Here is a 15,300-nt window from a genome sequence, read left to right on the forward strand (position 1 = left end):
TGCAAAAATGGTTTCATTTCTTCAAAAAATAAAGTAAGCAAATCATTTATGTAGTCTAGTAATCCTTATCCTCCAACCGCTTTCAAAAGAGAAAAATCACTCAACTTTCCTCCCCCAAAAGAGCATAATACAGTGTATGTTTTATTTTTATGACAAATGTTCCATAATCTGTGGATGCCTTCATATACTATCCCTTGTCCTATACTATCAGAAATAACTGTTGTCATAAATTTTTTGTATGTTACTCCCTTCCTTTATAGTGTTATTTTATAAGCAATGTTACTTACTTTTATTTTTTTTAACTTTATATAAAGCTCATCTGACTTGCTTTTTACACTCATCATTATATTCCTGAAATTCATACATGATGTAGCATGTAGCCATAGTTTATTTTTATCACTCTGTAATATTCAATTGAATGTTTATATCAGTTTATTTGCAGTTTACAGTTGGTAGACATTTAGGTTGTATCCACTTTATTTTTTATTAACTATGCTGTTGTGAACATTCTTGAACATGTCCCTTGATATTTGTGTGTGCAAGAGCATAGATTGGGAAACTGCCTGGCAGGCCACCTGTTTTTGTAAATAAAGTTTTATTGGAACATAGCCACACCCAATTATTTACATATTTATCTCTAGCTGTTTTTGTGTTACAAAGGCATCTGAGTAGTTGCTACAGAGACTATACGGCCTGCAAAGCCTAAAATACTTACTGCCTTGTCCATTACAGAAGTTTGCCTGCCCTGCTGGAGGTCAGGCATATACCCCTAAGAGTGGAATTGCTGGGTCATGGGATATATGCATCTTCAGTTTTACTGGATAATGCCAAAGTGGGTATGTTTTTCCCCTCATACCATTGGAACAGTTTACCCCCTACTAGTAATGTATGAGAGTGACTTCATGTTACTCTGTATCCTTGGGAACACTTGATATTGTCAGACTTTAATTTTTTTTATTATTTTTTTTTACCTGTTTGTTGAGTATAAATGATATTTCATATGGTTTTAATTTTCCTTTCCAAGATTGTTAATTAGGTACTTGAGCCTCATGTCATATGTTCTTGGCCATTTATGTTTGCTTTTCCATGAGGTGTTGGTCAAGGGTTTTGCCAGTTTTTCTATAGACTTGTTTGTCTGTCTTATCGATTTGTAGGAATTCTTTATTCAGGATATTACTCCTTTACCAGTTATAGGTGTTACACCACTATCTTTTCCCAGTTTATGAATTTCTTTTTATTACTGTGTCTTTTAGTGAGCATACACTCTGAGTTCTTCTATACCTTATTTATAGGAACCTCCTCTCTTCTTCAGGATATAAAGGTATTCTCTATTATTTCTAAAGCTTTTATAATTTTGCCTTTAGTTCTTTAATATACTCAGATTTGATTTTTGTGTGTGGAGATAGGGACTTCAATATATACTTAATTTTAATGAATTTGTAAATTTTAATTCAACTTGGGAAGTTCAGACATTTTGTCATTTTTTTTTTTCCAGCTAGAATTTTTTTTCCTGTTCTTCGTCCAGGACTAATGACAAAAATATTAGTCCTGGGGTTGTGTTCACTTCCACCCCCAGTCTCTATTTAGATTGTGTGAACCATATATATGATATATGTGTATATAGTATGTATACATACAAAATATAACTTTTGAAATAGAAAAGGTTCTAATTTTGGAGGTTACTTTCTCTTTTTTTAAGCAATTCAAAAAGTTTAGTTATCTAGTGTCCCATAATGTAGGCAGTTAGATTGGAGAGGTGCTATAGACCAGCATAGTTAATCCTAAATACAAAGAGGGAAGCAGGAAAGGTATCATGAAAGGTTAGAAATCTGAAAATGTAGTGCTTTCAATTATTTAATTAGAAATATGATAGCCTCCAGGGCATTATTTTATCACAGAGCTTGCAGCACAAAGCAATTAATATTCTCAGTGAAAACTGAGTCTCACCTAGAAGTGACTACATTATAATTTCATGTCCTTGTTAGAAAGACAAGTAAGTAAGTACTCCATTTTAGAATGATTTACATAAAATCATTGACATTCCAGACTGCTGGAATATTACAGGCATATCTCATTCTAATATACTGGATTGCCAGTTTTTGGATATTTAGAATAGAATATATTTATCATTGCAAAGGTAACGTATTTCTTGACAATTAAGAGACAAATTAGCTATGATTCACTTTGGTAAAAGTATAATGAACAGCTGTCATTGTAGTTTTAAAACTATAATATTGAATATTAAAGTTTACTAGTTACATACCATTTGCTTTCACCTCTAATAAAAGAGACTTATGCCAATAAATAAACTAAACTGATGGATAAAGGTTCCTTTCTCTCCCCCCCCCCCCATACGAATTTAAGAACCCTTGAAAATTCACCTGTAGTTTATATTTTAACCCTCACGGCTAGAAATTATTTTTAGAGGGAGCAAAGAAACAAGAGACTACCATGGTATGAGGAAAAGAAACTAATATACTTGGATTAAGAAAAAAGATTGTAAAAAGCCCCCCCAAAATAGATAATCTCTTTACTGAACAGATGTATTCCTAAAAAGTTTATTGTGAATGAGAGTGTGGTACATTAGAGATTGGGAAACAAAATAAGAACAACCTTTTCAAACTGGAAAGGGCAAGAGTGGTGAATTCTATAGTCTGAGGAGGGAACTCAAATCTCAGTTTCCTGTGTGACCATGAGTAACTCACCTCATTTCCCAGAGTCTTAGTTTACTTATTTGTAAATGGCATGAGGGGTTGTTGGTGTTTAGGATAGTCTCTTTCCTAGCTTTAGTGATCAATGAGTGCAAAGTTAATTGCCTTACACTCTGACATAGTCCTTATAAAATTGGAACACTGCCTAGAGGAAATTTGCTTTTAAAAAAATCAAGTTTCAGAAGCAATGCATTTTAGCGTAAATGTAAGTTTAAGTAGCATATGATATGTTTTTATTGTGAAATTCAAATGATAAAGAAATACTTATATACTAAAAAGCAAAATTTTCCCTTTACCCCTATCCTTCTAATCTTACTTTTCTAGTCAGAAGTAACCCAGTCACCAGTTTGATGTGCATGCTTCTAGACTTTTTTCTATGTCTACATTATATACATATATAAATATGAAGTTGATGCTCATTTTTTAGAAGTATGTTTTTGGTGTGTGTATTTTAATAAATTATGTAGTACATATTGTTTTGTTTATTCCATTTGAGTTGTCTTGCAGATCTTTCAGAGTTTTATATACCTACCACATGGTTTTTAATTGTTGAATGGTATTCTTTGGTATGAACATATCATAGCTATTAACCCCATTCATGGACTTAAGTCATTTTCAATTTTGTGCAATAATAAATGTAGTAAAGAACACCACTACACATGATAATAACTTATTGAACCCTCAGCATATGGCAGTGCTGTCCATTATTTCAGTGAATAATCCCAAACATGAGATAAATACTAATTAGCATGAAGAAATTTACACGAGGAAACCAGTCGCAGAGCTACTAAGAAGCAAGCAGATTTATTCAAACCAAAGCTCATGCACTATTCTACCACAGCTTTTCTTGGATTCCCAAAGAGATTCTTGCCCCTAAAAATGTGAAGCGCCAAGATTTTAGACAGGAAGGGGTTATAGAGTTTTAGAGCTATAAGGAATTGTAGAAATCAACTACTGTACTCCTTTGCATCTCCATTGTGATCCTGTAAATTGATCATCCAAACTGGGAAACTTGAGAGTGAAAGAAGGAACATTATGATAATATTTATACTGAAATAGCAGACATATTTTCCTGGACAAATTGAGGTATGTAGACACTTTAACTTTAGCCTAGGCCACCATCCCCTTTCACATGGGTTGCTGCAATAGCAGCATCCTGCCTGGTTTCCTAGCATTTACTCTTATCTTATTTCAGTGCATTCTCACACAGCAGCCAAAATGACCTTTTCGAAACAAACCTGATTAGATCACTTAATAGTTTAAACCCCTTCAGTGGTGCGTGCGTGCGTGCGTGCGTGCGTGCGTGCGTGCGTGCGTGTGTGTGTGTGTGTGTGTCTGTACATACATACATACATATATATATTTTTCCCCCCCTGTGATTGTTAGAATGCTGTGTGAAATAAAGGACACCTAAATTGTGAGTCAAGTTGTGTGTTTGAGTCTCATATCAACACTAATTTTGTGACCTTGGGCAAGCTATTTAACTCAAATAGTTTTCTCAGATACAAAATATAGATAGTATGGGGAGGGGGATGAGGTAATAAATATGAAAGGTACAATATAAATGCAGAACATTGTTAATAGTTAACTTTGTGCTTGTTAGGCCCTTTGAAAAATTATCCTTGTGTCTTATCACAGTATCCAGCAGGTGATGGTAGGGTTTTTATAGGTTGAACCACCTTTCATGTAACTGTCCAAGTTTCACAAAGTAAAAACCTTCATCATTTTTTAAAAACAAAATTCATAAAAGTTAGGTGACTTGCCAAAGGTGAAAACTAATTATCATGTCAGTACTGAAATCCAGGACTATAACCATAGCATTATAGGCTAATCATCTTCCACCAAGCTCTGCTACCTTCCCCAAATAATTGATTGTTTATTAAAATCACATAAATATTTTTACCTGTGATTGTAATTTAAATATATGACTCATCCTTTGTAAGTTGAGAACAATTTAGAAAGGCATGTTCTAATAATTAACTGACTTAAGACCTTTGACTTACAGGTGATGGCTTGCAAAAAGGGAATTTATTAGGTTACATAATTAGCTAGGAAGAATATTGGAACAGCTCTTAGAATTGAAGGACCAGGGCTTTAGAGACTAGAGCTGGAGCTTGGGGTAGTCAAGACTCTATGTCTTATAGCCCTAGGTCTGTCAAACCAAGAAGGATGAGCTGTACCTTTCTTGGAAATTTGGGAGAACTCCATTTGGCCTAGCCCGTATTTCACAACCACCCCTGACACTACAAGTAGTATTAGATTGAACCATATGAAGTTACTAATAGTCAATCATATTTTTACTAACTGAAAAGGCCGTTCATATGGTTCGGCCTTTTAATAGTGCGAGATGGTAGAGTGGAGAATGAGGCATCATAGATTGACAGCCCTAACGGGACCTCAGAAAATGGTGTAGTTCACAAAAAGAGAAGAGCTGTTGCCCTTCCTACCAGAAGAAAAATGGGAAAGCATTTGGACAGACCCACAAAAAACAGTGACCATGGTATAGCACACTTACAAAGAATATTATGGATCAGCTAGACTTTAGCTGGATTAGGTCACTGTGGAAATGAAAAGGACCTCAAATATAAAAATTTCTAAGGCAAGAGATGGAATTGCTCTTACTAGTCCTTTTCCTAAGCATCTCAGAGTTTGACAAATCTGTCATGTAACCCGTGTGCCCAAAGCTCTCAAATTATACCCTTCTGTACTTGGCTGCTGTATGCTAAACGTTTGTTGAATGTCAAACATGTACTAGGTACCTTCCTCATAATAATCCTAGTTAAAGATGAAGAAATTGAGGTTCAAAGAGATAAAATAATTTGCCCGAGATTATACAACTAATTTATATGGAACCAAATTCTGAAGTCTAAGTTAAAGATTAATCCAACTTTTTCTTCCATACTAGTACTCTTCAAAGATTGTCATTGAAATACCTCGAAAGACGGAAGAGAGTACATATGTATGAGAGGTCTGTAGGCATATATGATCTTAAATATGGATATTGTTTATTGCTCCATAATGATGACGATAGCTTTGCTTTTTAAATGCCAAGAGTGTTTAACTCAGATTTTTAAATTGTCTTTTTAAGAGGATGTATGTCACATTATCTCGTATGAGAAAAATGACACTCTGCTTTTGTGTGAATGACTCACCCAGTTTATATAACTCTCGTCCACATCATTCTTAGATAGGCTCTAAATTCCCTCCTGAATTTTTCTGCTTATAGTGAAATAGCCAATAGCGGTTCATCTTTCTATACATGTTGATTCTAATTGACCTGATAGTGTACTCTCAAGATGTATAGCTTTGGAAGTAGATTATAATTGCTATGTTATAACAAAACTTTGTTTAAATAGTCTTTTTGTTGTTATTACCTACTTAAGGTAGATATTAACTATGTGCTTTATGGAGACTATACCTTTTTGTCAAAAGGCTGAGGCATTAGGGGGAAAGAAGGAACAACAGAGAGTCTTTTGCTAATTACATAGCAGTGTGGAGTTTTGGGAATATAATACTAAAGAGTGCTTTCTGGTCATTGATGCTAAAGGTGAGTGGTTCTCGATCTGATACGTAAAGCAAAGCTGAAGTGATTTTACTGTTTTGTTTTTTATTTTCATAGAGAAGTATAATAATGTGGTAATTTAAAAGAATGCTTTGAATAGTTTGCTCTCCTGCAAGTTTCCAAAAGTCTACCGGGTAATATATTTAGGGAATATTTTGGTGAAAAAATGGTATAATATTGGGGGAATTTGACCTTGGAGAAGTTCTTCATAATTTTAATTATGTCAGATATATTAACTTTAACTATTTTAAAGTAGTTCAAATAGCTATCAGATTTTTTGTAAAAGTTAATCTGTGTAAAAATAATGAGGGCTTTTTTTGTTTTTTCATTTTTTCTCATCTTTTAAAAGACTTATCTGGTAGAGTTATTTGTCATTAGATTCTTTATTAAGCAGTTTACTTTAAAAATATTCCCTATTTATTTTATAGATGATAGTATATCTGCTGCAAGTACTTCTGATGTTCAAGATCGCCTCTCAGCTCTTGAGTTACGAGTTCAACAACAAGAAGATGAAATCACTGTGCTAAAGGCAGCTTTGGCTGATGTTTTGAGACGTCTTGCAAGCTCTGAAGATCATGTAGCTTCAGTGAAGAAATCAGTCCCAAGTAAAGGTAATTGTGTTGTAAAGTAGAAAGAGTCTTGCATTTTGCAACACTTTCTTTGCAGTAATATATTACCAGTGGCATTAAAATTGGCAATATAAAACTATAGTTTCTCTTTTGGATTATTTGTGATTACAGTTTATTGTTTACTTCCTTTTTCTTTGTTCCCAAGAAATTATGAAAGTTTGTTTTTTATTTTAAATTGGGAATTTTTGTGTAATAGCACTGATTGTGTTTACAGGCTTTTATATCATAGTATTTGTGTGAATTTAGTATCTTCCAAAAAAATAACAAATTCACTGAGGGCAGAAACGGAATCTTCTTTTTTGTGTTTCACATAGTAATTAGCATTGCATCTTGAACATAGCAGGCAGTCACTCATATATACTTTTGAATCAGTGTTCTTACCATTACAGAAATGATTAAAATTATTATAGTTTAAGTAGCTTCATTCTAAGCCTTCTGTGGCCATTAGCAGAATCCTGAAGAATTTGAGCTCTGAAATTTATTCCTAACTCCACAATACAATGGGAATTTTAACTTCCAGTCATGGAGAGTTTTCACAGGTTGAGGGAGTTTGGAGCAAATGTAATGTGGACTTTCCCTTTCTCCACCCAGAAAGAATTTGAATTCTTTAACATTAATCAAACAATTGAACATATTATTTCATATATCTTACTGATTTCTTGGTAGAGTAGGTGGGCATAGACATGATTATCCCCATTTTGGCAATAATTAAAGTTGAGGATATTCATTGGCTTACCTCTCTATATAATATATCAGTGCAAATTATTGACCTAGGGAGGAGTCCTACATAACTCCTAGGTTCTAGGCCAGATAGAAGATAGTGAATCAGGATATGAGGAGCAAATCTGTTAGAAAGATGATGAATTCCGTTTCTGCATGTTGAGTCTGAGGCGTGTAGAAAGACCCCTGTAGATAGCTAAGTTACAGGTCTAGTGCCCACGTTGGCCTTGTCTGTGACTCTGGAAATGTTCACCTTGTGGGTGGCAGTTGAGTTCACAGGAAGAGGGTGTAAGTGAGAACGAGTCCCGGCCAGCTCTGCCCGGAGCTCCAGATGCAGCAGGTGAGGAGAACCATGGAACTGAGAGCAGCAGTGATAGCCACTCTTTCAGAAAATTTCCCTGAAAGGGGAAGGTGGTAGTAGCTAGAAGATGCTGACTTAAAGGCCAACTTTAATTTTTCATTTTTTAAGATGTTACCAACTTGAACACAGCGATATGTTGAGGACAAGAACAGCAGAGAGGAAGGCAGTGCTGGTGCGGGAGGGGGGGTGGTCATTGAAGAGGCAAAGTTTCCTGATAGTTTGAGACAGGCTCTTAGAGCCGGTAAGAAACTATTAGTCTTAGACCGAAAGAAGACTTTCTCTTTCCATGAGATAGCATGGAAAAAGATAAAACTAAGTTAACTTTGCTATATATCACAGCTGTTAGGGCTGGAACTTCCCTTCTTTAATCACTTTCTCCTCAGGGCACAGTGATGTCCTGGGCAGTGAAAAGAGAGTTAACGTTTGGGATGGTTACAGGAGAAACTGGAAGTCCTTAGACATCTGAGAGAAATGCTGAATGACCTTGAGAGCATTGAGGCGGGGAAACTGGAGGAGGAGCATTCATTCTGCTTGGTGGTGTGATTCCCATTCTTATCCCTCCCACCCTCAAGCATGCTGGGCCTAGATGTGGAGACTTAGAGATGGCAGAATTCATCTTTTCCATCAGTAAAGGAATATTTATAAGGAAATTTAAAGGCTGCTTTTTAAAAATTTGGTAGTGAATAATATTTTGTATGATACATCAGTTACTTAGTACCTACCTGTTTCAGTGTCACAAAATATAAATGCAGTTAAATCGCTGTAGTTTGTATTTCCCAGGAACATACTTTTTGTAAGTTGTCCTTTCTAGACTTTTTGTAGTTGTCCTGAAACTGCAGATAGAACTAAAAACCCTATGTATGTATTGTTTTTTCCTATACATACATACATAACCATGATAAAGTTTAATTTATACATTAGGCACAGTAAGGGATTAACAACAATAATTAATAATAAAATAAAACAATTATAACAATATACTGTAATAAGTTATGTGACTGTGGGCTTTCTCTCCCAAAATATCTTATTGTATTGTACTCACCCTTGTGACGATGTGAGACGATACAGTGCCTATGTAATGAGATGAAGTGAGGTACTCAGAACTGCATACAATTTAAAACTTAATTGTTTATTTCTGGAATTTTCCATTTAATATTTTGGACCACAGTTGACCGCGGTTACTGAAATCTTAGCAAAAACGGCAGATAAGGGGGGGCCTATTAAAAGCTAAGCTTCACTTCTTTCTTTAGTATATTATGCCAGAAACTTAACTGAGGTAGAAAGTTTTCCCAATAATTTTTAAGGTGCCAGTCATTTAAATTTCTCATATACCTTCTATTCTGTTGGAGAATTCTTTCCTTTTGACGACATATGTTCATAATATATGCACCAGTTGCAACTGAATCCCTGCCAAAAGAAAAAAAATTACCTGTTCTTTGCAGCCCAGGGAACACTTTGGCAGTTTTAACTGCTAGGAAGACAAATTATATCACAGCTGGTGCCTGGGAAACCTATTAAGACCTTTTGGGGTGACCAAATGAATGTAATTTGAGAATACAGCCCAGTGGCATTATGTGAAGACAAGCTGTTAGTACACAATGGTATAAAAGCAAAGGAGTCAAATTTATCTGAGGGATAAACCAGGAAACTGCTGGTAAACCAGAAGTATCAAGCATTGTAACTACTTGAAAAATGAGAGAACCCGGAGGCAAAATTGGACGATCGAGGATGTCAGTCCTCCAAAAGAAACATTCCTAATTATATAGACTCTGGGGTGGTGTGTACCAGCACAGATCTGTATCACTTGACTCTTATTCCAAATAACATCTGGGAGAAGACAGGGATTTTCATGGGTTTTCTCTAAATATTGTTGACAAGTAAATACATTAATCAGGTTGGAAGGTGTGAATTTCCTTGGTGGAGCCCTTGGGCTAAAATGACTCATAATTGTGGTAGAGGATGGGAGAATGTCTTATTATTTGGACCACAGATCAAAGACTTCTAAGCTGCCCTTTGCATCTAGAAGCATATGGGTGGATATTACCTCAGACCAGGCAGCAATTACCATTTATAGAATTCCATTTCTCTATGAGAGTCAAATCCTTCTTTGGTCATTTCTACTCAAAATATACTTTAAAAAAATTAGTTACCAGGAGTTAACAGGACTAAAGCACACCTTCCTGGGAGACAAGTGTAAAAGAGAAGTGTACAGGTTAAATTCCAAATGGAAAAGAAAAAATTTGATGGAGTGTATGTAGTCCTCAGTCTTCTCAGAGAATGAAAAGATTGAAACAGAGTGGCAGGGACCTTGAAAATATGGAGGGAGTGAAAGAGGTCTGCTATTGGAGCTGCAGAGCATATGATAGGGAATCTGAGATAAAGGAAAGATTTTGAGTATTAACTAGAGTTCTTTCTCCATGGACCATATTTACCTTTTTCCTAATCAAAATTTTTTCCCATCCTTAAGGCCTCAAATTATTTCCTGAAAATGATCTTTCCATTTTTTATCTCTTATTGGAATTATTTTTTAAAAATTTGTATGTCTGTTTTGGTGTGTTATATTTGTTGTTCCTGCTAAATTATAAACTATTCAAAGGCAAGGACAGTTTCTTACTAACACAGCTAGCCTTGGAATGACTATAAATACTTGTTAAGCTGAATGTGGAAAGAAGGAACAAGAAATTGTGATTTAAAAAGTTATTGCAGGGTGGAGGGAGGGATTGGGACAGATGCAAGACTAAGGTTATTGTGGATGAGGGTAGCAAGGATTTTAGATTTTGGGATTTTGAATATACAGCAGTTCTTAGTGATAACTTGACTGTGTGAGTCTTAGAGTACACTGAAATTCATTGGTATTTACGAACTGTCAGGCTAAGGTATCAGAAAGGTCATCTGCTTATTAGGACTATCATCAAGGAATACAAACCATGTCATGTCATGATAAAGTATAAAAATTATCAATGGCTTTCAACCCTGGGATTAATGATGGTTCCCACTGTGGTTGAAATTAAATTGGTACTTCCTGGTTTATAGACTTTTAGCCTAAATTTCTCTTATTTCAGTTGGGTTGCTGCTCAGAAATAGAACTACTACTGTACCTTTGGGTACGAGAGTTCACTGTTGCTTCTAGTCTTGCAGGCTAGTCTTTGAGAGGGTCATGACCTTTATAATACCCAAGCACTAGAGGAGAGGATACAGATATACATACATTTTTATGTTCCTTTCTTCCAGTTAAGTTTCTAATATTCTAAATTTCAAAGGATACACCTAGATTTCTCAATTGAAAAACAAGCATTCACTCACAGTTCCTTTTTGTTTTCTGCCTCTGCTTTGCTTAACTCATTGCCTCTACCTTAGGCAGTCACTTTTATTCAATTACTAAGGATTCCCAATAATCTGAGAGTTATCTCAGATTAAGCTGGAGGACTGCAAGTGGCCATGAAAGTCTTCTTCTGGTCATTTCTTGCTATTTATATAAGTATCTGGGCACTTTGATGATTTAGTACTATTATCTGCCTAGATATTTCCTTTCTCCCTACTCCCTCTGATAAATTACTGTCTGTTATCCTGGCATAGCTCAAAATGTCACTCTCTCCTAGGCAGAATTATTCCTTTCTACTTACTTACCTACCATTTCTTCTGACTCGACTCAAATCTTGATTTCACTGCCTATTACAATATAACCTTAAGCTACCTAGGCTTCAGTTTCTTTATCAGCAAAATTGGGATGATAATAGTAAATCCCTTTAAGGATTATGGTGAAGGTTAAAGGAGGTAATAGTTACAAAGTACTTAGGACAATGCCTAGTAGATAGCAGGTGTGCTTGATAATTAATATTATTCCACACCATTTACTGTATGGACAGTTTTCTGTTTCCTACATCTTTTTGGTATACTAGACATTTTTAGGTGCTGGAGATTAAATAAATAAAGGACACTGTATATGCACCCAAAGGACTTCAGGTAAAGTGAGAAAACAAGTCAATAAATACAATGTTACATAATAATTGGTATTAAAAAGGTGAATTTAGGGTGCTGTGGAAGCACCGAGGATAAATACCTAACTCAAACTGGAGTTGGAGGTTTCTTGCAGTAGGTGACATCAGCACTCATCTACCTTCATGATCTTAACAGCTATTTATTGGTGCCAGTTTCCAAACTTATCTAAATTCAGTACTTCAGAATTATCTTTCTACTTAGTAGCCTGTTCTGCTTGTATGTCCCAAAGAATTCATAAATGTAAAATGTCCCCAAACTGACTCGATCATCATTTAAGCCCTAAACATTTCTTAAAACTACTTCCTCCTTTCCATTCATGCTACTTATCTGTTGTTTCAGGTCCCCATCATCTCATACTTAGACCATTGTCCTGAAATCTGTTCTTCATGTAGCCTCTAGACCATTCTCTAAAATGTAAATTGACCTACGGCCTTTTTTCAGCTTAAAACCCTTTAGTAGTCTCTGTCCTCTATAGATGAAGTCTCCATCATCTAACTTCTGCTTACCTCTACCATCTGAACTCACCTCTCCCGTTTGGACTCTGCCCTCTCTTATTCTACATTTTCTCCACATAAAGAGCTTTTTGTCTACCTCCACCCCTGCTCATGCTACACACATGCACACGCCCCACTTTACTTTTGCATTCTTTCTGTTCCTTCATACATAACTGGAATAAGATCTCAGTATCTTATTACCTCCATTTTACCTGGCTCCTTCTTACCCTTGAAGACTTTGTTCTGCATGTCTTCTGTGAAGCCTTTCTTGAGCACTGTGTGTCTAATCATCTGTACAGGACGATGTGTCTTTTCTTTGTGCTTCTGTGTTTACTGCGTTTTCATTGCCAGTGTGATTCTTTTGCAAGGTTTTGAATTCTCTGATGCCAGGTACTCTTTTGTAAACACAAGGCTAGGCTCATAATAGGCCCTAAGTAAATATTTGATGGGTAAATGAATGAGGAATACATGTTAATTTAGGCACAGAGGAGTAAAAGTACTTAGTTTAGGAGTTCAGAGTAAACTGAAGCATGAGGTGTAAGGTTGGGAGTGTCAAGAAATGAGCCTAGACTGGTAGGTAGAAACCATAGTGAAAGGTTTTTTTTATGCCTTGCTAAGGAATTTAGTTTTTATCCTGAGGGCACTGGAGAGCCATTAAAGGATTTTAAACTGAGGAGTGACAGGTAGATTTACAGTAATCCATTAATTCTAAGAGGCCTATATTTCTTGCATTTTAACATCTCTGAAATTGTAATGCATCTTACAGTTGATTATATCTTACAGTTCTCATAGGGAACACTTCTTTCTAGTGGTATTCAAGATAATGGTACATATTACAATTGGAGATATATTAAACTTAAAGATATACAGCATGCTTTAGAAACATTCTGGCACAGTGTAGAGAACACCTTAAGAGCAGGATAATACCGCGAAAAGGGAGTATGGAGATAAGCTGATGAATTTTCTCCAGAAGAGAAATTTGAGGCGGTAGTGGTGAAGATATTTAGATATTTAGTGATTTAGATACTAAGTGCTTTGTATGTGCCAAGCACAGTGCTAAGCATGGACGAATATATACAAGAATTGCAGAAGAAGTCAGGTTTCCATGTAGAGGCAGGAATCATAAACGGTGATAAGAACTATACAGGAAGTCGGGGGCAGTGAGAATAAACTAGGAGAGGCACCTCAGATAAGGGGATCGTAGAGACCGTGTTTGAGGAAGCGGCAGTGAGCTGAAATTTAAAAGACGAGAATGAACCTCCCAGGTGAAGAGCTTTCTGAGTAGAAGAGCAAATGCAAAAGTACTGGTGCAAGAAAGGGTAGGGAGGAAAACCTGAATCCAAGATTGCGGTCCTATGCTCAAACACATCTGCCGCAACTCCTATCTCACACTATGTACAAAAATTAAGGCAAAGTGGGTCATAGACCTCAGTGTAAGTGCTAAAACCGTAACACTTATAAAAAATCTAGGAGAAAATATTAGAGACCTTGAGTTTGGCAGATGTCTTAAATAGGACACAAGAACAAATAACAAGAGAAAAATCAGTTAATTGAACTTCATTAAAATTTTAAAATCTTGTTCTTCCAAAACCATTTTGAAAATAAGCTACAGAACAGGAGAAAATATTTGCAAAACATACATTTATCAAAGAACTTTTATCTAGAGTATATGAGCAACTCTTACAACTCAATAATTAGGAAGACGGCCCATTTTAAAAGTAGACTAAAGATTTGAACAGACAAGTCACCAAAGAAGGTATATGGATGTCACATAAGCCCATGAGAAAATATTTAACACCTTTAAACATTAAGGAAATGCAAAGTAAAAACAGTGCGATACCACAACATGCTCAAATGGATAGCTAAAAGTAAAAAGATTGGTCATTTCAAGTATTTTGAAGGATGTGGAACAACCACAGATTCATACGGTGTAGGTGGGAATGTAAAATGGTACAGCCACTTTAGAAATCAACCTGGCAGTTTCTTAAAAAGTTAAACATTCACCTACTATATAACCCAGGTTATTTACCTTTAAGAAATGAAAGCATATGTCCGCACAAAGACTTACACACTTAGTTCATTGTAGCAGTATTTATAATAGTAAAAAACTGGAAACAACCCAAATGTCAACAGGTAAATGAATAAAAATATGGTGGTATATTTATATAATCAGATAGTTGGGGTCTGTCTTGGCAGTAAGAAGGCAAGACTGGTCTTCAGCAAAGAAGATAAACAGGTCCAACAAAGATGTAAAGGTGAGTCGGGATCACATAATGAGCACCCAGTGAGATAATGAACTTAAGTTCTATAGGAATTACCAAGGATGTTTGATTTAATTTTTTAAATAGTCAGATTTTTAATATTAATAAGATAATTTAACCATTGAAGGAGTTTTAAAAAGAAAAGGTGACCCACAATTTTACCATAATTATGTAGATTTCTGGTTTTCCCACGTCTATCAAAGGCTGAAGGGAGTACACATGAACAGATTAGTGTCTCAGAAAGATAAATTTGACAGATGGATAGGAAGAGCAAGGCAAGGGTTATGAATGAAGGTGAGCCATGGTAGTGCAGAACAGAAAGGTGGAGATCAACTCGGAGACCCAGAGGAAGGGGAACCACCAAATTTAGGGATATAAGGGAGAGAATCAGAAACAGATGGTTTATAACTTGAGTGATGGTAATTAGATGCAATTTACCTTGTAAAGTGATGCAACTTATCAGTGTTCATCTCATCCTAACCCACCTTTGTACCTTAGGACTGATGAGGCCCATCTCCTACCTGCCTCTAAAGAAACCTTGTTTCACCAACTATTTTTTTTTT

At 35.6% G+C, this 15,300-nt stretch overlaps 1 protein-coding gene across 2 annotated transcripts in view; it reads left to right on the forward strand.

Annotated features, from left to right (window-relative positions):
* The window catches only part of EML4 (EMAP like 4), a 129,939-nt gene that overhangs the window by 45,414 nt on the left and 69,225 nt on the right, over nucleotides 1–15,300 (forward strand). For both annotated transcript variants that reach the window (XM_081155865.1, XM_081155866.1), the window contains exon 2: nucleotides 6,702–6,884. In XM_081155865.1, coding sequence (XP_081011991.1) covers nucleotides 6,702–6,884 — 183 coding nt within the window. The remainder of the gene's footprint in view (nucleotides 1–6,701; nucleotides 6,885–15,300) is intronic.

Source organism: Miniopterus schreibersii, assembly GCF_964146895.1.
Source record: "Miniopterus schreibersii genome assembly, chromosome: 13".
In the NCBI taxonomy this organism is placed as follows: domain Eukaryota; kingdom Metazoa; phylum Chordata; class Mammalia; order Chiroptera; family Miniopteridae; genus Miniopterus; species Miniopterus schreibersii.